This window comes from Engystomops pustulosus, chromosome 9, assembly GCF_040894005.1.
Source record: "Engystomops pustulosus chromosome 9, aEngPut4.maternal, whole genome shotgun sequence".
Taxonomy (NCBI): domain Eukaryota; kingdom Metazoa; phylum Chordata; class Amphibia; order Anura; family Leptodactylidae; genus Engystomops; species Engystomops pustulosus.
Window position 1 is genome coordinate 26,902,106 of NC_092419.1, and position 24,737 is coordinate 26,926,842.

Here is a 24,737-nt window from a genome sequence, read left to right on the forward strand (position 1 = left end):
AGGCCCCTCGTTTTTGTGATCTGTGGGGGTCTCGTCACAGGATAGGGCCTAACTTGCGTTTGTGGGAAAACCCCTTTAATGAGAAGGGGGCATGAAGTACAAGAGTAGAGGGAGGTACAAGTAGGAGGGGATCAGAGAGAGAGTAGTCCACTATGAGACGGGAGGATGAAGGGAGTACAAAGATGGAGGGGGCATAAAAAACAATACCAAAGCTTATTCCCTCAGTTAGTTACATGAAAAAGGACCTGTCAATTTAACCAATGAACACACATGACAATAAAGTGCAAGATTTTTTTTTCTACTACATGCCAATAGGCACATACACAGGGGCAATAGTTGTTACGCGTGTCCCGGTTACAAGTCAATCGCTGGCTGTACTGGAGACGATTACTGACTTTGTTTTGTCTTATTTGTTTTGTAAATTCGGAAATAGTGATTGGATTTCAATATCAATGATCCGATTCAAAAAAGGGAACCCGTCACTACATTAATACATCTACTGACAGGATCCCATAGAGTCCAAATGAGTGACTCCCTTCTTTTAGCAAAAACATTTGTCTCCCTTACGTCCCCATAAATCAACTTTATTTTCTATTACTACTTGATCGGCCGCTCCTATCTCATCCCCCTGTCCCAGGTATCTTTACAGCATGTCATGTGACCAGTGTGATGTCATCTAAGGTCCTGTTATATCTGTGTTGTCTACCCCATGTATGTATCTGATCACATGAAATCCCAGCAGATACATGGGGTAGACAATGCAGATACTACAGGACCTTAAATGACACATGGTTACATGACTTCAGGTGCCCAATGATGTAACAGAGCTCTCTCTCAATCTTCCATACAGCACCATGTCAATTTGTGAAAAATGTGGTGACAGGTTCCCTTTAATGGGGTAAAATATGGTGGCAGGTTCCCTTTAATGGGGTAAAATGTGGTGGCAGGTTCCCTTTAATGGGGTAAAATGTGGTGTCAAGTTCCCTTTAATGGGGTAAACTGTGGTGGCAGGTTCCCTTTAATGGGGTAAAATGTGGTGGCAGGTTCCCTTTAATGGGGTAAAATGTGGTGGCAGGTTCCCTGGCTCCGGCCCCGCTGTGTAGATAGGGGAGGGCACCGCTGTCACTCGGGGGTGGAGTCTGCAGTTGCTAAGGAGCCCCAAAGCGTTTTTTGAGCGACAGATCGCGCTCCCTTCACCTCAGAGCGGAGCGGAGGCGTGGCCTTGGCGTAATACGACAGCCGCAAAACCCGTTGTATTCTCTCAGCCAATCAGAGGGCGGCACACTCGGTCGCTAAGAAAGCGGTTGCCAGGTGGAAGCTCGCTCGCCTCCGCTGATTGGAGGAAGCTGCCGTCACGTGGTCAGGCCTCTTATCTTGGAGCCGGTGTTCTTTTGTTTCGTGCACGCGCATGGACGGCGGCGGGGACGCGCTTCTCTGTTGTATATAGACGCGCGGTGTGTGGACTGAGCCCGTACAGGCCGGGCTGTCACGTGAGCGCGCTCCGCCCGCTTGCTACAAGCTCTCGTGCACGTAAATTGCGGGCTGAGGGTAAGTGTCAGAGATATTTATATATATGTGCCTCTACATGAGACTTACCCCTCCTATGACACACGCAGGCCTGTGTATACATTGTATGTCAGTGGTGACACCCCGGCCACTTGTATGTACTTTGTATATGAATGCCCCTCTATGTTCTGCCCCATATAGGGGGCGCTGTCGTGTACTATAGGAAGAGACACAGCTGGGATATGAGGAACTCCAGAAACTGACCTGCAGAGCTGACATTTCTTCCCTGGAATCACAATGGAGTTTGAATTTGATATCCACAAGATCTTCCTGGAGCCGATCACCAAGCTGGACAGCAGCCTCCTCCCGCAGAGGCGGCCCCTCATCAGCAGGTAGGTAGAAGCACACACAGGGGGTATCGGGGCTCCTCAGGGGTGGGGCTTAGGACATGTGCTGTAACATGATTGCTCACTGTGCTAAATCATTGAGATTTTTACTTTTGTTAAAGGACATCTAACACTTTAAAACACGCCAAGATGAGCTGATGCAGGTTCAGGGCTTGAATTGGAAGTGAAACTGGATGTTTTGCCGAAAAATCGATTTTATAATTATGTTAATGGCCCTTCGGTGCTCCTGTGTTCGTCACATACTTATGCACGTCACGTAGCTGTAGCACATGCACGCAAGATGTGGCTAACGTGCAGTGGTGTAACTTGAAGTTGATGGGCCCCAGTACAAAGTCTGTGCCAGGCCCCCTAACATAATCTATGGTTTATAATACTAGTCTCCTCATATGGGAAAGTGACACCTTATGGGCCCCCTAAGCCTCTTGGGCCCGGTTGGAACCGCACCCTCTGCACCCCCTCAAGTTACGCCCCTGTTAACGTGCAGCCGGCTGCTTTGCAGTACGGCTGCGCAAACTACCCCAGAAGTCTGGCGAGGTGACCATTCAGCGTGCATGTGCTACAGCTCCAGAGAGCTAGGTAACGTTCCCGCGTCCCAGGAGCATGAAAGGGCAAGTGGGCAGTGCTCTTTCATGCACGCTACGGGTGTCCACAATTATGCTAATACCCGAGCACCAAGCGCCCTGGGTGATGAACACAGGAGCGCCACAGAGTCATTAAAATAATTCTACAATAGATATTTCGCCGAAACAGTTTCTATGTCTATGCCTATTCAAGCCTTGAACCTGCATCAGCTTATCATGACCACTCGAAAGGTATGTTTGGGTTAGATTGGGTGCTTTAAAGTGGTAGATGTCCTTTAAAGCCCATCTGCCACAAAGATCAAGGATTGTAAACAAAGCACACTGACATACTGGTGTGCGCCCCCTCTGACAGGATCTGCTCATATTTTAGCTCCTTATGTCCTGGATTTTACAAAAGAAGGCTTTTAAATGATATAAACGAGCCCAAGGGGCCCCCTCAGGCTCATTTGCATCATTTTAAAGCCTATTTTTCTTAAAAACAAGGGCAGCTGAAAGAAGAGCAGATCCTGCCAGAGGGGGCACACACTAGTATGTCAGTTTGCTGACAGTCTTTCATCCTTGTGGCAGATGTCCTTTTAAAGATTGACTGACTATTTTCAGTCAGTAAGTGATAATCTGATTATTGGGGCCTTCGCCAGTCACAAGATCGAGGGTTCTATTCTAACCAATGGTTGGGGTGGCAGGTTGGGCATGCTCTCTGCCACTCCATTTAATAGTATGGTAGTACAGTGCTCTGGTACCTCCAACACTCTCAATGACTAGAGGGAATTTATGAAGGGGTAGTCATTTTATAGAAGGTACAGGTGCATGGCTCGTTATGTGATTTTGCACAGGGGCAAGGTTCGCTATGTCCCTGGTTATGTGTGATGTCACCCTGGGGCACGGCTCCCTAGGTCCCTGGTCATGTGGGATGTCACCCTGGGGCACGGCTCCCTAGGTCCCTGGTCATGTGGGATGTCACCCTGGGGCACGGCTCCCTAGGTCCCTGGTCATGTGGGATGTCACCCTGGGGCACGGCTCCCTAGGTCCCTGGTCATGTGGGATGTCACCCTGGGGCACGGCTCCCTAGGTCCCTGGTCATGTGTGATGTCACCCACGGGCACGGCTCCCTAGGTCCCTGGTCATGTGTGATGTCACCCACGGGCACGGCTCCCTAGGTCCCTGGTCATGTGTGATGTCACCCACGGGCACGGCTCCCTAGGTCCCTGGTCATGTGTGATGTCACCCTGGGGCACGGCTCCCTAGGTCCCTGGTCATGTGTGATGTCACCCTGGGGCACGGCTCCCTAGGTCCCTGGTCATGTGTGATGTCACCCTGGGGCACGGCTCCCTAGGTCCCTGGTCATGTGTGATGTCACCCTGGGGCACGGCTCCCTAGGTCCCTGGTCATGTGGGATGTCACCCTGGGGCACGGCTCCCTAGGTCCCTGGTCATGTGGGATGTCACCCTGGGGCACGGCTCCCTAGGTCCCTGGTCATGTGGGATGTCACCCTGGGGCACGGCTCCCTAGGTCCCTGGTCATGTGTGACGTCACCCTGGGGCACGGCTCCCTAGGTCCCTGGTCATGTGTGACGTCACCCTGGGGCACGGCTCCCTAGGTCCCCGGTCATGTGTGACGTCACCCTGGGGCACGGCTCGCTAGGTCCCTGGTCATGTGTGATGTCACCCTGGGTCCCTGGTCATGTGTGATGTCACCCTGGGGCACGGCTCGCTAGGTCCCTGGTCATGTGTGATGTCGCCCACGGGCACGGCTTGCTAGGTCCCTGGTCATGTGTGATGTCACCCTGGGTCCCTGGTCATGTGTGATGTCACCCTGGGGCACGGCTCGCTAGGTCCCTGGTCATGTGTGATGTCACCCTGGGGCACGGCTCGCTAGGTCCGTGGTCATGTGGGATGTCACCCTGGGTCCCTGGTCATGTGTGATGTCACCCACGGGCACGGCACCCTAGGTCCCTGGTCATGTGTGATGTCGCCCACGGGCACGGCACCCTAGGTCCCTGGTCATGTGGGATGTCACCCTGGGGCACGGCTCCCTAGGTCCCTGGTCATGTGGGATGTCACCCTGGGGCACGGCTCCCTAGGTCCCTGGTCATGTGGGATGTCACCCTGGGGCACGGCTCCCTAGGTCCCTGGTCATGTGGGATGTCACCCTGGGGCACGGCTCCCTAGGTCCCTGGTCATGTGTGACGTCACCCTGGGGCACGGCTCGCTAGGTCCCTGGTCATGTGTGACGTCACCCACAGGCACGGCACCCTAGGTCCCTGGTCATGTGTGATGTCACCCACGGGCACGGCACCCTAGGTCCCTGGTCATGTGTGATGTCACCCTGGGGCACGGCTCCCTAGGTCCCTGGTCATGTGTGATGTCACCCACGGGCACGGCACCCTAGGTCCCTGGTCATGTGTGATGTCACCCACGGGCACGGCTCCCTAGGTCCCTGGTCATGTGTGATGTCACCCACGGGCACGGCTCCCTAGGTCCCTGGTCATGTGTGATGTCACCCTGGGGCACGGCTCCCTAGGTCCCTGGTCATGTGTGATGTCACCCTGGGGCACGGCTCCCTAGGTCCCTGGTCATGTGTGATGTCACCCTGGGTCCCTGGTCATGTGTGATGTCACCCTGGGGCACGGCTCGCTAGATCCCTGGTCATGTGTGATGTCACCCACGGGCACGGCACCCTAGGTCCCTGGTCATGTGTGATGTCGCCCACGGGCACGGCACCCTAGGTCCCTGGTCATGTGTGATGTCGCCCACGGGCACGGCACCCTAGGTCCCTGGTCATGTGTGATGTCGCCCACGGGCACGGCTCCCTAGGTCCCTGGTCATGTGGGATGTCACCCTGGGGCACGGCTCCCTAGGTCCCTGGTCATGTGTGACGTCACCCTGGGGCACGGCTCCCTAGGTCCCTGGTCATGTGTGACGTCACCCTGGGGCACGGCTCCCTAGGTCCCTGGTCATGTGTGACGTCACCCTGGGGCACGGCTCCCTAGGTCCCTGGTCATGTGTGATGTCACCCTGGGGCACGGCTCCCTAGGTCCCTGGTCATGTGTGATGTCACCCTGGGGCACGGCTCCCTAGGTCCCTGGTCATGTGTGATGTCACCCTGGGGCACGGCTCGCTAGGTCTCTGGTCATGTGTGATGTCACCCACGGGCACGGCTCGCTAGGTCCCTGGTCATGTGTGATGTCACCCACGGGCACGGCTCCCTAGGTCCCTGGTCATGTGTGATGTCACCCTGGGGCACGGCTCCCTAGGTCCCTGGTCATGTGTGATGTCACCCTGGGGCACGGCTCCCTAGGTCCCTGGTCATGTGTGATGTCACCCTGGGTCCCTGGTCATGTGTGATGTCACCCTGGGGCACGGCTCGCTAGGTCCCTGGTCATGTGTGATGTCACCCACGGGCACGGCACCCTAGGTCCCTGGTCATGTGTGATGTCACCCACGGGCACGGCACCCTAGGTCCCTGGTCATGTGTGATGTCACCCACGGGCACGGCACCCTAGGTCCCTGGTCATGTGTGATGTCACCCACGGGCACGGCACCCTAGGTCCCTGGTCATGTGTGATGTCACCCACGGGCACGGCACCCTAGGTCCCTGGTCATGTGTGATGTCACCCTGGGGCACGGCTCCCTAGGTCCCTGGTCATGTGGGATGTCACCCTAGGGCACGGCTCCCTAGGTCCCTGGTCATGTGTGACGTCACCCTGGGGCACGGCTCGCTAGGTCCCTGGTCATGTGTGATGTCACCCACGGGCACGGCACCCTAGGTCCCTGGTCATGTGTGATGTCACCCTGGGTCCCTGGTCATGTGTGATGTCACCCTGGGTCCCTGGTCATGTGTGATGTCACCCACGGGCACGGCACCCTAGGTCCCTGGTCATGTGTGATGTCGCCCATGGGCACGGCACCCTAGGTCCCTGGTCATGTGGGATGTCACCCTGGGGCACGGCTCCCTAGGTCCCTGGTCATGTGGGATGTCACCCTGGGGCACGGCTCCCTAGGTCCCTGGTCATGTGGGATGTCACCCTGGGGCACGGCTCCCTAGGTCCCTGGTCATGTGGGATGTCACCCTGGGGCACGGCTCCCTAGGTCCCTGGTCATGTGGGATGTCACCCTGGGGCACGGCTCCCTAGGTCCCTGGTCATGTGGGATGTCACCCTGGGGCACGGCTCCCTAGGTCCCTGGTCATGTGGGATGTCACCCTGGGGCACGGCTCCCTAGGTCCCTGGTCATGTGTGATGTCACCCTGGGGCACGGCTCGCTAGGTCCCTGGTCATGTGTGATGTCACCCTGGGGCACGGCTCGCTAGGTCCCTGGTCATGTGTGACGTCACCCTGGGGCACGGCTCCCTAGGTCCCTGGTCATGTGGGATGTCACCCTGGGGCACGGCTCCCTAGGTCCCTGGTCATGTGTGATGTCACCCACGGGCACGGCACCCTAGGTCCCTGGTCATGTGTGATGTCACCCTAGGTCCCTGGTCATGTGTGATGTCGCCCATCGGCATGGCACCCTAGGTCCCTGGTCATGTGTGATGTCACCCACGGGCACGGCTCCCTAGGTCCCTGGTCATGTGTGATGTCACCCACGGGCACGGCTCCCTAGGTCCCTGGTCATGTGTGATGTCACCCTGGGGCACGGCTCCCTAGGTCCCTGGTCATGTGTGATGTAACCCTGGGGCACGGCTCCCTAGGTCCCTGGTCATGTGTGATGTCACCCTAGGTCCCTGGTCATGTGTGATGTCACCCACGGGCACGGCACCCTAGGTCCCTGGTCATGTGTGATGTCGCCCATGGGCATGGCACCCTAGGTCCCTGGTCACGTGTGATGTCACCCACGGGCACGGCACCCTAGGTCCCTGGTCATGTGTGATGTCACCCACGGGCACGGCTCGTTATATTGTGTTAATGAGTTGTTTGATATAACGAGCGGTGCATCTGTGAAAACAGTGAGAAATGGATTCGGAAAGTATATTGAAATTTTTACAACTATGTTGTGCGTGACCTCCTCCTAAGAATATTCTGACCGTTATTTACAGGTTATGGCCTGATGTAGATATCAGCTATAGTATAACCTCTGTCAGTATTTGGGCGCAGGCTATAGTAAATTTGGGGGGCTATGGCATCTTGAACACAAACCTCCATATCTTTCATCTTTTCATAAGTGTCATAAAAAGGTAAATGGTTGCAGGGGGGGGGGGGGGGTATAGCACCAAATTGGGTAATTTTTTGCAGCAATTGTTATAAAAGTGAGTTGTAATATAACACGTGGGACGTGAATAGGGCTGCATCATGAGAACGCCTCCGCCATAGTGCTGTGGATTCACATTGGACTGCATGTACATGAGGCAGCGCTGTGTCTTCATTCTGTGTGAATGTGGAGTTCATTGTCTCCATCGGCTACAATGATGTCTGTATAGAGTTTATTATCAGAGGTCTGAACAGACTGACTGAACAATGCCCCTCACAGTGCGGACCCTGAGTAACAACTACAGCGATTGTGCAAATCTTCATGACTCTTCTCTCTATATGGAACTTGTACTAGGAACAGGCCAGATCCTAAGAGTATGAATATACCGGGAGGGCACAGTGAGTGGCAGGGTGTGGCGCTCTATAAGGCACGCTGTGGCTGGCGGGGTGTGGCTGGCGGCCCGTGGCGCTTACACCTCACCTCTCTACAGTAGGTTGGTGATACATTAGAAGATGATTATTATTTATTTTCCAGCTCTGAGGCTCAGAAGCAGATCATGGTGATCATAGATGAGATCGGGAAGGCGTCCGCAAAGGTAATGTCACAATGATGTACCCCAGACTGGGGAGCACTGTACATCGTAATAAAGGCTCTATCCACTAGTGGGCGCTTATTTCCTTATCTCCCTCCTGTGTTCCAGGCCCAGCGATTACCTGCGCCTATCACCAGCGCTTCCCGGATGCAGACAAACCAGCATCATCTCTATATCCTGAAGGACTGCACCGCACAAACGTGAGGGCCGTGCATCATGCTAATATTACTTCTATCATAGTCTGATTCTGGAAGGCTTGGGTGATGACAAGTATGGCCACCACTACATCACCCGGCCATTGTGCCTATGAATATTGTGACACCCCATGTCCTTTGGCCCCTTCTCACCTCCTCCCCCTCTGTCCCACCTGGCATCCACACTGAGACTACATCTCACTTCTCTTGTGTTTCAGAGCCGGCCGGGGAGTTGTGATTGGTTTCCTGAAGGTCGGATATAAGAAGTTGTTTGTGCTGGTGAGATCTATTCATTAAAGGGGATCTCCATTTTTAGTCTTGACCCTTCAACTGTTAAATTACATCACATAGTTCTGAGTAGGACTAATGTTTGGGAGATCTCTGTTTATAATGTGATGTCTTCCTCTTCTCAGGACCACTCCGGGTCCCACATAGAGGCAGAGCCACTGTGTATTCTGGATTTCTATATCCATGAGTCTCTGCAGCGTCATGGATTTGGGAAGGAGCTGTTCACCCTTATGCTTAGGGTCAGTACCCGGCTGATGTGCATGGGGGGGGGGGGGGCAACCTGTTCCTCTGTGTTACTATTTCTCTGCTTCTATATATCCATTGTCTGTATCCTTCTTCAGACTGAGCAAGTTGAACCCCAGCATCTTGCCATTGACCGGCCATCGGAGAAGTTTCTCTCCTTCCTGCGAAAACATTACAATCTTCGCTCAACAATCCCGCAGGTGAGGAGGAGAGTGTAGCCATGTATTATGCTTTGTATAGGGCCTGAGAGTCATGTTACATCGTCAGACCCCATGTCATGCATCACAGGGACCTGACTGAAAGGTCTAAATGCTATGATATCCTGATGTGTGGAACATGGAGAGCTCTGTTACATCATGGGGCACTTGGGCATGTCGCGTTACATCTGCAAGGTCTACTCCTTGTATGTATCTGATCACATGAAATCACAGCAGCCTCCATGGAGGAGTGGAAGTCCATGTATGGTTACTGTATAGTTTTGTTTTGTTATAATGTGCCAGTGGTTAAAGTCCGCGCCTCCAGTTTCCACAACTTGTGTCTGCTATTGCTGCTTGGTTCAAGATGCTACAGAGTTTAGTTGTGGCTTTATCGTAGGAAGAAAACTGCACAAAAGAAATGTCTTTTTGTAATCCTGAAAACTTATCTAATTAAATCATTGGGTTTCCTCTTCCCTTCAGGTGAATAATTTTGTCATCTTTGAAGGTTTTTTCCGAGATAGGAAAGGTAAGAGCTGACGTTATGTAAAATAGGAAAAATTACTTAAATGTTATTGTAGGAAACAGAAAAAAATGTTGTCCATCCATAGATGACCATCGGAGACTGATACTAGTAGTCTGGGTCCTGAGTGCAATTCTGTATTATATGTCTGGGTCGGCCTCAGCCAGGACCCCCTACTCTTGCCCTAAAGTTATAGGGGCACAGGTATTTAAGAAGTGTCTGTGCCACATTTGTGTCGCTGCTGCACTAGGCATCATGCAACAAAAATTAGGGGGCATTCCAGATTTAACATGCAAAGTACAACAGAAATGTTAAAGGCGCACACCACACAGGCAACTGCACATAGTACACACTGCACTGTTCTTACTAAATGTGCCCCATAATGTGTTGTACCTCGCCTATTAAAGTTTAGCATTGAAACCCTGCGAGTAACTCCTAGATACCTGCTACATGTGGATCCCGCACTTTCTTTGGTTTCTAAGCTCCTCTTTCCCTTGAGCAGCTCCAGTCGCAGATTTCCATAGTTTGGGAAAGAAAGGCTCTGGTCAGACTGGTCCAGATAGGAGCGGTAAACTGGGCATTTGCCCGGGGCCTCCTGCATGTGGACTTTTGTGGGCAGAGGACGTATTGCTCCTTTAACACCTCTTGGTTGATTTCCCGGGTGTAGATGCTTATTATCTATCTAGCTTTTTGTCAATCTATAATCTACTTTATATTTCTGCATCTATAAATCATCTTTCATATTATCTTCTATCATCCATCTCCCTATCATCCGTCTATATCCTTTAACATTCTCCTACACTCCCTTATTAGATACTTACCTACTACTGTGTGTAACTACAAAGTGTTATTATTGTGCAGGGCTAAAGGAGCCTCTTACTGACTGTGACTGTTCATAAAATAGTTTTATTTGGGGGCCCAGGGACCCCCTTTGTCTAAAACCGGCCTTGGGTCCAGACAGTGGATGACCCTGTTTTTAGAATTTCTCTGTTCCTATTACTGGTTATAAGCCCCTCATTGTATATGTGGAGGGTCCTCTCCTCTGGTGACCCAGTCTCTTTATAACCCTGCAATCCCTCACTCCATGCAGCTGACGCCTCGGGGACCGTCCTGCTCACTGGACAGTAAGGCATAAATGTGACTCCTCCCGAACCCTAAACTTCTCCAATTCTTGCCCCTTACCCCCTTTTTTCCTTTTTATTTTCTTCTCTGGTTACATTTGACATAGTGATCTCCTGAATCTTCTCAATTTTTATCAAATTTATCTTTGTTTATTACAGTTTTATTCTAAAAAATCTCCACCCCCATTTACTCTGCCTGGCCATGGTTATATGTATACATCAATATCTGGGCTATCCTTTGCCACCACTAGGGGCAAACTATATATATCCACCGTAGATGTTGTACACTGATCGCCCCCTTGTGGTGATACATAATGAAAACATTTATAACTATTTCTACTTTTTCATTTTTTTTTTTTCTTTTTAATTTGCCCACATTTATCAAATCTAAGCTGTGCTGTGATTTGGTCACAGTTTTGATAATTTGAGCCTAATTGATTTTATGCCCATCAGTGTGACCTGTAATCCTCCTTTCCCAAGGATGACTTCAGACATTCCCCTCTGCTCCCTCCCCCCTCAAATAGACTTTCCTGCCCTAGTGTAGTACCCCCAGCATGGACGGGACTTAGATATGTGTGTGTCGGGATCTCTGCGATCACCGACAACTCCTATCTAAAGCATTTTATAATTTTACAATTTATTTTCTTGCAGTTCCAGGAAGAAAATTGCCCCCCAAGCGAGCAGAAGGAGAGATCAAACCGTACTCCCTGTCTGAGAGAGACTGTAAGGACTGGGATTGGGAGGGTATTATAGGAATAGTTTCTCTTCTCTGGGATGAGCAATGTCTCTCCAGCCTCTGTACACATGCACTCTTAGTCTAGCCAAGCATGCGTGTCCTCTATGGCAGTGATTTTCAACCTGTGTGCCACGACACATGGTTGAGTGTGCCGAGGGGAAAATTCCCTGAACTATGGTGCCCCTGTGTAATGCTGCCGCCGCGCCCCCGTGTTTCTGCCCCATACTTACCTACAAGCCCCGCGTCGGCGATCCGCCCATCTTCGGTAGCTTTTGCACCGCGTGCAGGAGCTACAGAAGATGGAGTGAAGGTAAGCGGAAGAAGACATCAAGGGTAAGTATATAGGGTTATTATTTGTATAGGGAAGGCAGCTAGGGTCTTTTTTTTATTAGTAAAGGGAGGCTGGGGATTTTTATTAGTAAAGGGGGGCCTCTAGGGCCTTTTAATTAGTAAAGGGGGGCCGCTAGGGCCTTTTAATTAGTAAAGGGGGACCGCTAGGGCCTTTTAATTAGTAAAGGGGGACCGCTAGGGGCTCTTAATTAGTAAAGGGAGGCCGCTAGGGGCTCTTAATTAGTAAAGGGAGGCCGCTAGGGGCTCTTAATTAGTAAAGGGAGGCCGCTAGGGGCTCTTAATTAGTAAAGGGAGGCCGCTAGGGGCTCTTAATTAGTAAAGGGAGGCCGCTAGGGGCTCTTAATTAGTAAAGGGAGGCCGCTAGGGGCTCTTAATTAGTAAAGGGAGGCCTTATATTTGGTTGGTGGTGTGCCCCAGGATTTTCTAAGTATAAAAAGTGTGCCGCGGCTCAAAAAAGGTTGAAAATCACTGCTCTATGGGTATCACTGCTAGAACAGAACATTTCCCTTCATGATAACCTGGGAGTGTTGTGCCCTGACGTTCCTTCTTTTTTCCTTCCAGTTCTGAAACACGAGGAGGGACTTCCTTGGCCCTTCAGCCAGGCGCAGTCCTCCCTTAACCGAGCCGGCAGTCTCAGCTCTTCTCCCACGCGGCCCTGCTCCAGAATCATTCCCAGGGAAGATGAGTTTGTGAAGTCACTGAGAAATTGTAGACCCCACTCCCTCAGTAGAGCAGCCAATGGTGAGCAGGAGGACCCATCCCAAAGGCGGAGAACCAGGTACGTTGGTACCACTTGTACAATGCGAGTACCCAGATACCAGAGAGTGATACCTGGGGGCATGTTTGACCCTCTTAGGCCCCTTTCACACTTGTGTTTTTCACGCGTGTTTTCTGCGCGTGCTTTTGACGCGCAGAACTTGCATTGCACTCTGACCCATTGGCACCAATGGGTCTTTTCAGACTTGCATTTTTTTTTTCACACACATGCGTATTTTTTTTTTTTTTTTTTTTTTTTTAACTCGCGTTTAAATCTCGACATGCTCTACTTTTGCAAGTCACGCGCGTGAAAAACGCACCATACAAGTCTATGGAGACCCATCAAAAACGCATTGCACTCTGAGACACTTGCAAGTGCAATGCGTTTTTCACGCATCAATTGCCATAGAAAAGATAGAGCTCAGCCCTGAGTTCATTTCTCGCGCATTTTCTGCGCGTGAAAAACGCATTGAAATTGCATCAAAAACGCGCGTGAAAAACTGACACTGAACAAACTCTGACTGAAAACTGATTGCACTCTGATGCAAAATGCGCGTTTTTTTTACTGACCAAACCCTGATCCGCCCCCTGATCAAACTCTGACGTGATCTGCAACGCAAGTGTGGAAGGGGCCTTACGTAGACACAGCTGTAGGGCAGGTTGTATGGATGCCCTTGTGCATGTTTAAAGCATTTTAGCAATAATCTTGGCTTCAACCGTAGTCTAGAAATTGGAAGGTTCATGTAAATGGAAGCAATCAATCAGAAGGAAATGGTTTGGAACACTTTAAAGAACCCGCCATTATATTTCAGGATCTAGAAGTGATGGTTATTTGGAGAACTAGGTAGATTTTATTCCACAACATTAGGATAGACCTGAGATCTGTGACTGCAGAGCTGGAGTCCTTGGTAGTCTGAGACACGCCCCCTGTCTGTTCATTGGTTAAAGCTTCTGCTCTTTTTCTGTCTGCTTCTCTGACTCTTCTGGCTGCAACTCCGATCAGCTTAAAGAGAACCCGTCATGCAAAATACCCCCCTAAACTAAATATATTTTCATAAACTGCCATTAGAGAGCATTGCCTCTATCCCTTCATTGTCCCTCTACATGCCTGTAAACCTAAGCAATGAGGTCCTAAAGCTGTATGCAAATGACCTGTGAAATGTCCAATGAAGCATTAGCATATTCAAGCTGTCCACTCTATTCATGAGTGGGAGGCACAGCCACACCCCCAGTGCATGACTGACAGCCTGTGTAATGATGTGAGGCTGTATAATGATGTGCTTCCTGGTGCTGGTGGCCACGCCCTCTGCAGCCTGTGTGTGCATGTGTGTGTGTATAGGAGAGATACAGCAGCTCCAGGCAGCCATGTGTATAGAGAACATGCCAGGCACTTGTGTAGCTGATGTCTGTGTCTCTCACATGTCAGCAGATGACATACACACACTAGCCATGCTTTACTATACATTACACACAGACCTGAGCAGGGGGAGGAGAGGGGAGGGGTAACAGGGGTGACATCACTGCCTCTGACCATGTGACCAGCCTCATTTACATGATAAAGAATAGATGATTTTACAATGAATAATGTATGAAATAACTAGATAAAGGCTGGGATGGGATCATTGTGAGCTGCTCCAACAGGTAGTAATGACAGGACTAGTGACAGAGACCTGATGACAGGTGTCCTTTAAAGCCCACGAGCGACGTTGGTTTGATCATGTGATTTCTCTGATTTTTAGTTTACAATCTAAGCAAAATTATGATCATTCACAAAATGGCCTCGTAGGTGTAAGGTAAAGAAAACACATGCGGGGACCATAAACTGGTATTGCAACTAGCAAGCGGAACAGAGCTCTTCATCAATTACCAGATCATGACCAGTGCTAACCACATAGAAACAGTGATTTATAATAGAAAGCAAATGTGGCAGTTAAAACATAACTTTTACTAATATATTTAAAATGGTTCCATAAGACCCTGTTAATCCATGCTTGAATGGCGCCGCCCAAACACCAAAGTAATCGTGTCACACAAGGCAGTGTAACATATAAAGGGGCTTAGGTGTGGGGTAATGGTATTGATACAAATCTATTTAATTCTTCACATGTAATACATATAATGGATAACTATAAAATTCTCACCCATTGCCAGAATATTGACTTGGCACTATTGGGGTAGCTCATAGGACTCAAAAGTTTTTGTGTACACATAGAATTAATAATACAAGAAAAAAATGGAAAGATCTCACCAATTCTTGTCATATGTTTGATTGTGGTCCCCACAGTACATGAGAATCACCTGGGATGTGTCGGTCTCTTGCGTGTCCCTAGTGTGTCTGTACCTATCGCCCGGACCGTTGCTCCCGTCCTAACAAGGACGGTCCCACACTTGCCCTACAGGCTAATCTGTCCCTAGGTGATCGCAGGAGACAAAAAAGCAGCTAAATATCCCAACGCGTTTCCCCCCAAAAATCACTGGGGTTCATCAGGGGATTTGCAAAAAACAAAGGCACGGAATGAAGGTTCCCGATGCCTCACTACAGAGTACTCCCCATGGGTAGAGGGGAGAAAAATAGGCTGGAGTGGCAGTGGCCGTTCCTCCTGCTGGCCCGGCCGTATCAGGCGTGCGCACGCCAGCACTACGACCCGCACGCCTGATACGGCCGGGCCAGCAGGAGGAACGGCCACTGCCACTCCAGCCTATTTTTCTCCCCTCTACCCATGGGGAGTACTCTGTAGTGAGGCATCGGGAACCTTCATTCCGTGCCTTTGTTTTTTGCAAATCCCCTGATGAACCCCAGTGATTTTTGGGGGGAAACGCGTTGGGATATTTAGCTGCTTTTTTGTCTCCTGCGATCACCTAGGGACAGATTAGCCTGTAGGGCAAGTGTGGGACCGTCCTTGTTAGGACGGGAGCAACGGTCCGGGCGATAGGTACAGACACACTAGGGACACGCAAGAGACCGACACATCCCAGGTGATTCTCATGTACTGTGGGGACCACAATCAAACATATGACAAGAATTGGTGAGATCTTTCCATTTTTTTCTTGTATTATTAATTCTATGTGTACACAAAAACTTTTGAGTCCTATGAGCTACCCCAATAGTGCCAAGTCAATATTCTGGCAATGGGTGAGAATTTTATAGTTATCCATTATATGTATTACATGTGAAGAATTAAATAGATTTGTATCAATACCATTACCCCACACCTAAGCCCCTTTATATGTTACACTGCCTTGTGTGACACGATTACTTTGGTGTTTGGGCGGCGCCATTCAAGCATGGATTAACAGGGTCTTATGGAACCATTTTAAATATATTAGTAAAAGTTATGTTTTAACTGCCACATTTGCTTTCTATTATGATTTTTAGTTTAGAATCACTAAAGTGAAATCTGCATCGGTCCATTGAGTTCAGGGATTCTTGGTTCAGTCAGGAAAGTCCTGCAACCATATGGAACAACTTCACTTGTGAGGAACATGCCTTGGGCTGACCAAGTAGTCATTAGGCACGGACGTGTGATTTTTTTACTGCTGCAGATAGAACATTTGACTGCACTTTAGGAATAAATAATAACAGCGCCTACAGAATACGCAGCACTGCACAGAGCTTGCCAAATCAGTCCCTGTCCCAATGAGGCTCCCAATCTAATCAACTTGGCAGTATGTTTTGGAGTGTGGGAGGTTTCCTCCGGGTTCTCCAGTTTCTCACACAAACACAGAGAGAACCCAGGTCCCCAGCACTGCAAGGCTGTAATGCTAACCATTAAGCCACCATGCTTAGAGGACCGGTCGGGCGATTTGGGACACAAAACCACCCACAGGTTCTTATGGACCAAATCAACCCAAATCTATCTGTGCCCGCTATCAAGATGAGGTATACTTGATGAGGTGCATCTGACCCATCTGTGGTGCTCCCTGCGCCTGTGCATTAATTCATTGAAGCTGAAGCCGTGCACCCCGTAACCACAGCACATGCACAGTGAAGCCTGGGTAGTACTAAGCGGGCATGGGGAGCACTGGACCGAGGGAAGTATATACGTTTTATTTGAATAGCGGTAACATGAGGACTTGCTAAAGGGCAATTTGGAGCACTAAACCACCCAAGGTCCTTATGGATCGGTGGGTTAGTGTCCAGTGGTTTAGCCACTGGATGGGGCGTAAACGCTTGATCTGTGAGGGACCCGAGTGATCACAAAAACAGGACCCCTCTGATGAAGAAAATGGGGGTCCCTTTCTCTGAAATTGAGTGGCAGGTGGAGAATGTGTCCTGCTGCTCCGTTCTATCCGATGGTCGGATTGGTGAGTACAGCTCTATATCTCTGGCTCTATCATGCACTGCCTATGCCTTATAGGAGATGTCCCTTATACACTATGTAGTCTGACATCAGCAGTGATCTGGAAGCCTCCAGTGATTGTCTCCATCTCTGAGCAGTGATCTCCACGTTTCCTTCTATCTGTCACTGTACATTTCTTCTTCTTCTTTTTCTCTTCTCTCCTTCTTTCTGTGTCTTCCTTACCTCCTGCCCTCCCCCTTCAGCTCCCTCACCCGCCCTCAGAGCATTCACCATTAACCTGAGGCTTTATACTCATTGCTGTTGTCCCATCATTCCTATCGGACCAGTGACTGTGGGGTTAATCAGCATTTCTTTATCAGAGATGGAATCTGTCTGTTTCCTCCACTAATTCCTTGATTTACATCCGTCCTTCACACTAAATGTCTAATTTTTTATTTATTTTTTTTCTACTTTTTTCACTTTGGGTACAAAACAGAAAAATTAGAATTTGGGCCAAAATTTGTAGAAAAGGGTCTTGTCGAGGACCATTGAATGTCATGGGGGTCAATTTATGGAGTATTTACCCAGAAATGGTGATGAAATGAGACCGGAGGACGTCGCTCTCTGTCCTGTCAATAATATCCCATGTTTTAGAGGTTCTCTTGTCTTCTCTCTAGAGGACCAGTCACATCCAACCCATTCTTTATATATGGACACGTTGTAATACTTCATTTCTCCTGCGGAGGTGCTGCAGCGAAGGTGAACACTGCTCAAAAGTAGGGAACCCTGTAAATTTCTGTTAGAGAAATGTGTCGCTGCAGGGTTGGGGGTCCATACCACACACAGCACAAGGGCCATATGGATTATGGAATTATTTAAAGGGGCAGTTCACATTCAGTGGCGCCCCCTACAGACTACTAGGCTAGTGTAAAGTGGGAAATGGAGCGGTTTTGGCTGTATAAAGGATCTGTTTGTTTATAAGGAGATTTTTAGGTTTTTATGGTGGTTACTATGCATGAACCTCCTAATATGTAAGGGGGGGGGGCTTCCTCGTACTGGATATTATAGACAGATAGTAAGGGCTAATTATACTGCACTTTAAGGGAATGATTATTCTCCAGGGATTGTCACAGCCGGAGCCATGACCCAGGATATAGAAGCTAATTATGTCATGTAATTGCACTTTAACATCTGGGCCTCGGCCTCCGCATTGACCCCTTCCCTGCTGCAGCACAGCACCCACAGGAGGAGAACTACTGCCCCCTGTATTAGTTACATGGCAAGTAATGTAGTTCTTTTTTTTAGCACTCTGTCATTTCAGAGAATTTAACATTTTTATATTGATGTAAATTAGGTCCTCATTGCACTGGGGGCGGGGCCAAACTTGCTAGATATCCCATTTTCTACTCTTTTTACTGCCTACACTATATGACGCAACACATTAACAACTGTTGAGCGTCCCACCAGGAGTAGCCCCTCTCCCAGTGCACCGATCAGGAGTACCCTCAGTCATGGGCCTTCCTCCGAATATGAGAGGTTAAAGGGAAGGATGTTGGATTAGGGAATGTGGTGGATATTGTGAGTTAATCGGATTGTCTGGGGTAACGCATTCCAGAGAACTGGGGCAGCAGCAGAGAAATCCTGGAGACTTGAATGTGAGGTTTGGATTATAGAGGATGTGAGCCTTAGCTTGGTGATCAGATTACCTTAGTAGCAGTAGTTGACATATGTGTATCTTTATTTTATTCCCCCCCCCCCCCCCCCCATTTGTGAGGTAAGTGCACTAATCTTTTATCGCTGGCCCCTGGCCTTCTCGTCTCATTTCCCCACCATCGACCAGTAACGGCTCCAGTTTCTTCTGTCCCCCTTAACTGTAAGAATGTTTTTGGGTTTTATATGTTTATTTTAACCATTTTATACACTAATAATAAGTAAGTGTTTGGCACAGTCCGTGTCGGGCACCGCTGTGTGTGAAGTGCTACGTATGGGACTTGTGCATCCTGTTACTAAGGATGTTATACTTTACCGGATCAATAAAGAAGCGGAATGATGACGAGATCTAGTGGTCGCTGTTCTTTATATGGTTGTTCTGATCTGCTGCGTGTAAGGGTGAAGGTCTATTACTATGATATGTCTTGCATCATAATTAAACATCTTCGTTTTAATCTTGTGGTTTTGTGTATGCAGCTCCACTGCGGACCTGTGAGCCTCCATGGTTTCAGACTACAAGCCAGTCCTGTGTAGTCTGATTCCTGCTGTTATTGATCATAGTATCATAGTATATAAGGCTGGAAGGAGACGCAAGTCCATCAAGTCCAACCTTCAAGAATTAAATAAATGTTTTATCCCCATAACCCGTGATATTTTTTCGCTCCAGAAAGTCATCCAGGCCTCTCTTGAACATGTACATAGAGTCGGCCATAACAACCTCCTGCGGCAGAGAGTTCCATAGTCTCACTGCTCTTACGGTAAAGAACCTTTGTCTATGGTGAGGGTAGAATCGCCTCTCCTCCAGGCGTAGAGGATGCCCCCTTGTCCTGGTCACAGGCCGAGGTATAAAGGCCACAGGCCTTTGGAGAGATCCTTGTACTGTCCGTTCAGGTATTTGTACATTGTAATGAGGTCTCCCCTCAGTCGTCTTTTTTCTAAACTGAATAATCCCAAATTTTGTAATCTGTCAGTGTATTCTAGTCCCCCCATTCCCCTAATAATCCTGGTTGCTCTCCTCTGCACCCGTTCCAGCTCTACTATATCCTTTTTATACACTGGTGCCCAAAACTGTACACAATATTCCATGTGTGGTCTGACCAGGGATTTGTATAAGGGCAAAACTATGTCTTTATCATGAGAATCTATTCCTCTCTTGATACATCCCATAATTTTATTTGCTTTAGCAGCAGCCGCCTGGCTCTGGTCACTAAAATTAAGTTTACCATCCACCAATACCCCCAAGTCCTTTTCAGCTTCAGTTTTACTAAGTAATTGACCGTTTAGAACATAATTATACTTTTTGTTTCCATGGCCCAAGTGCATAACTTTACATTTATCTACATTAAACCTCATCAACCATTTCTTTGCCCATCCCTCAAGCTTCCACAAATCCCTCTGTAATGCTAAACTATCGACCTCAGTATTTATTACTTTACACAGCTTAGTATCATCTGCAAATATTGAAACTTGACTGTGTAAACCCACTACCAGGTCATTAATAAAAATATTAAAAAGAAGTGGCCCCAATACTGACCCCTGTGGCACTCCACTAGTAACCTCAACCCAATCTGCCATTCTGTGCCATTAATGACCACCCTCTGTTTTCTATCACTAAGCCAATTACTTACCCAGATACACAGATTTTCTCCTATTCCCAGCAGTCTCATTTTATATACCAACCTTTTATGTGGCACAGTGTCAAATGCCTTTGAAAAGTCCAGATATACAACATCCACAGCGTCCCCCAGATCCAGTCTTGAACTTACCTCCTCGTAGAAACCAATCAGATTAGTCTGACAGTGATGAAGCTGGTCACACAGGTTGCATAGCTGCCAGCCACACACTGCATGCAGGGTCAGACTACACTGGGTTTGCTTGTAGTCTGTAACCATGGAAACCCACAGGTCTGCATCAGAGCTACATTCACAATATCAGGAGATTGCAACCAAGGTACAAAAACAAAGCAATGTGCACTTTCCATTGTAACGGTAGGTTGATGTTCTGTTTAATCCTCAATGTATTTGTATCCCCGGGTTCTCATTGTGTTTCACTACATCTGCTGGACAGTACCTTGTGTTCTGTTGTCCTTTGTTATCAGCCACTTCAGGCTTTGGACAGATACATGAGCCCAGGACTAGTCCTCTTCTAGTCTGCAGACATTGATGTACTATCAGTAGTGGCCCCTGGTTTCTTTTAGAGGTGTTGTACTTTTTAGAAATTAGTAACGTAATAAAACTTGATTGTAACCTATAGAGTCAGACGTGGCTCTTGTGAGGGATGATGACTCCATCTGCCATTTGTCTCTTCATTCTCCACTCTCCACTCACTTCACGTCACTGCACTTTCACCTCCTGCGTCTCCATCCTCCTCTTCTGTCCACCCTACCCCCCCCCCCCTCTCTCTCTCTATTGCTTTGTCTCTCAGCGATATGAACCTGTCCCGTGGACTCGTGGCTCAGAGGAACTGCTACAGCCGCCACTCGTGTCCGTCCCCTCCGCTCCTCAAGAGGGCGCCACCTTCAGGTATGTGCAACTTTATCCCCCACTGAACAACACACAATGTCACAAATAGTCAAGTAGCTCCGTATACAGACTTCTCTGAAGAATAACCAATTACTTTTCAATCTTGTCTACGTTATCAGTCTCTGTTTTGGAAACTTTCTTGTCTAGAGGTAGAAACTCTATTGAAACCTTAATACAGCTGAGGGTCTGCTACATCTGAATCCAGTCATGATGATCCTGTAAAAGCTAAACCACTTGGACTGATACATTGTAACAGACTGAGAAAATGATGCTGTCTAATGTCTGGACTGAATGCAAGTGTAGTAAACGCTCAGCTGCCCTTGCATACGTCTGAAGTTACCTTAATTATATTATTTCAATTACTGTATTACATGTCCCTGCATAAAACACTCTATGGTTCTTCTCTATGGTTCTCATTTGGCCACAGCACACCACATGGTCAGTCTTGGTACTACAAGTCACACTTTATAATTACAAGTGTGATGTGGTCCCATGATGCATCAGCAAGTGTTATATACCAGGGAGCACTGAACGTTGTGGCCCTAGAATTTGGAGCTTAGGGGCCCCTTCCGTTATCTTATGGCACATAGTAATGTCAAATCCAGTGCAAGATAAGAGACAAGACTATGAAACTTACTTTTGTATTCTGTTTTCCTGCACCTATGATTTTATATTCTCTCGTTTTAGTGGGCACTAAAGAAGAACACAATGACGTTGCTAATAGGTAAGAGTCCCTACATGTGAGACTTTCTTGACTTAAGTGGCTTTTTTTTCTTTTTGTTTTACTCCTAATGACGGTCATTGAAGGCCAAAGCCTGAGGCTGCACTACTGAGAGATTCTGTCATGGCGACCTTGTGTGGCTGCGACTATCCAAGGCCAATTGAAGCAATGACGGCCTTGTATCTGACACTATTTGCAGATTTTAGTGGTGCAGCCTTAGGCTTGGAGAATGTAACATTAATCGGACTACATATCAGTGTTTATTTTTAATTGTTGGTAGAGGGTGATACTGGATTGTAAGTATGTTGTTGCTTTCTTCATGGACTCTATTTGAACTTTTCGCTACAGAGGGGACAGTGGAGGAGCTGGAGAAGCCCCCATTAATGTGAATGCTCTGCCCAAGAACAAGATGCCATCCTGCGATCAGCCACCGGGGGGTACGAGGAGCCCAATGAGACACCAGGACCAGAACAAAGCCTTCAGCCCAGATGCCTCCAAGGCCCCGTGGATGGAGAACCCATCATGGACGGTGCTGGGGACAGTGATGAACGCCCAATGGGTGAAGCGGAAGCAGGAGATGCGGGGAACACGTCCTTGGTGAAAGAGGACATGGAGGGAGAGACCACACGGCACTGACACTTTTATTATATATTCATGTTTTGTAATAGAATAAACCATTTTTTATATGCAGGATCCTACTTGGCGTCTGTCATTGTAGATTGCAATTTGGGACTGAAATGTGACTCCTCTGTGCTCACACCCTGCCCACCGCTGCGCATCTCTCTACACCGTGGGTTGTCCCAAGTCTCTCAGGTAAAAAAAATAACCAAAAGCTGCACCATAACCAGTGAATGGAGCGCAGGGCACATGCTCAGTCGTCTGAACTACAATTCCATCTAGAGGAACAGATTTATGATGGGCCCCAGAGGCGGGAGAAAATCTAAACCATAAGCCCCCATTATGGTGCTGCCCAAGGATGTGGTTGTCCAGTATCCATCATCTATGATGCTAAGATCCCCTGCCTTCCCCCTTAGGACTGACCTGTAATAAAATCCTGATTACAGGGCTGCAGTCCCAAAGGAGAGGATGTGGCTCCCAGAATCATATGATTATGACACTGAAGGGTCAGGTTTGGGAAATATGATCTGTTACTCATGGTCTGAATGTGTCTGCGTAGTGGGAGCCTAAGAGAAATAATTCCCATAGGTGGTTTATTTCCATAGACCCGTGCTGCAATACCGCATCCAACCTGTAACCAGGTGCAGCGCTAGTCCTGTGTCCATCAGAACATGGTCTCATTCTTCTTGCATACTGCCATCATCTCTTTATTGGAGGTGAAAACAGAATGAAGAAAAGACGCCTCTGTCCAGCTCAGTATGGTCCCTGCTGGTCCTAATGTAAGGGAATGCACCAATCCAACATGAGGGCTTCTGGACCACATGGAAGAGACTGAATTGGAGAAAAAAAAAAATAGAGCACACACACAAACTGGTTTTGTAATTTAACCCTTTTCCACTAGGCTACTTGCACAATACAGACAACTCTCCAAACAAGGGTCCTGTGTGTAATAAGTGGGTGAGCTCCACTCTCGTTTTGATTCCTATTGAAAATGACTGCCCAGGATGCAAACACAAGCAAGAATAGGACATGCTCTATCGTTCGTGTCTTGGGGGAGAGCTGTGCGTGTCCATAGTTTTACAGTTGTGCAGAACCCAGGGGGGACAGGAGTGTCGGCGTTCAGAAAATCCTCGAAAATCCAGTGGAGTTAGCTCAATCCAAGCGAAGAATTTATTTCTCAAACATTTAAAAAACAAAAAACGGTTAAAATGCTACACATTTCTGCTCCGTACTGGAGCCTTCGTCAGGCATAGTTTTACAGACAATTGGGCAAATGTACACCCCTTGCTACCAGCCATGATCAGCCACCCCCTGGGTATTAGCCAGCCTTGTTCAGGAGGCTGTGAAATCTGCAGACGTGTGCCATAGATGCGAATGAGGATGTGAGCAAGCTATAGGAAATGAGGACAGCACGCGCCCTAATTTTTCTCAGATCTGATTACTGGGTCACTTACTAGTTTTTAAATAAATAACTGCACAGGGGCAGAGTAAGACCACCATGGGCCCTGGACTGTATGAATATTATAGCCCCTACAAGTCTGGAATCACTTCCTACATCTGGTACTAGAATCAGCTTCTCTGGGAATGGAGGATGCGTCCCTTCTGCTGCTTTCAATCTATAGTTACACAGGACCTTTGGAGTACCTTCAAGGGTCCTGAAATGGTTCTTGCGTACTTGTGTATGGAGAGCAGGAACAAATGTAGAAGGATTTCATGGGAAAAGGTCCTGCTCAGTATAAAATGTAGTAGGTGGTATTTGTGACCATGGGCCCCGGGGTACCACCCTGTTATAGTCTATCACTGCCTATGAATTCTATAAATGTGCGCTGTAGTCACACTCTGTCCATTCACTGTGTCCTTCCTCACGTTTGTCATTGAAGGACATGTGCTTTGCCCTTATTAAAGATGGCTGTCGCCACCCGAACGCCCCCTTTAGTTTTTCAGCCAATCACAAGTACTCTGAGACGGTAACGCAATGCAGTAGCCAATGGGAAGGTGGCTATAGTATGCGGCCTCTCCTCTTGTGTTGGAACGCAGACCCGGAAGTGCGTCGAACACTATTTTACTATTGATCTAAAGCTTGGAAGGGCGGATCCCTACTAGATAGAGATTCCCTAATTGGATAGCATTATCACACCTCTGCGCTGTGATTGGTCAGTGAGTTTTTTCTGTCCGCACGCTCTGCAGTGTGATTGGCCGGTGCGTAGT

The 24,737-nt window shown here is 48.5% G+C and overlaps 1 protein-coding gene across 1 annotated transcript; it reads left to right on the top strand.

The window, feature by feature from the left end:
* The first annotated feature begins 1,349 nt into the window (after positions 1-1,349).
* ATAT1 (alpha tubulin acetyltransferase 1) lies at positions 1,350-22,602 on the top strand. Its single transcript, XM_072122920.1, has 13 exons — positions 1,350-1,548; positions 1,708-1,898; positions 8,215-8,275; positions 8,381-8,472; positions 8,685-8,745; positions 8,880-8,993; positions 9,096-9,197; positions 9,675-9,720; positions 11,487-11,558; positions 12,484-12,700; positions 21,093-21,190; positions 21,878-21,914; positions 22,260-22,602. Exons 2-13 carry the CDS (start codon positions 1,804-1,806, stop codon positions 22,510-22,512), a joined length of 1,248 nt encoding a protein of 415 aa, XP_071979021.1. The 5' UTR covers positions 1,350-1,548; positions 1,708-1,803; the 3' UTR covers positions 22,513-22,602.
* Positions 22,603-24,737: the final 2,135 nt, after the last annotated feature.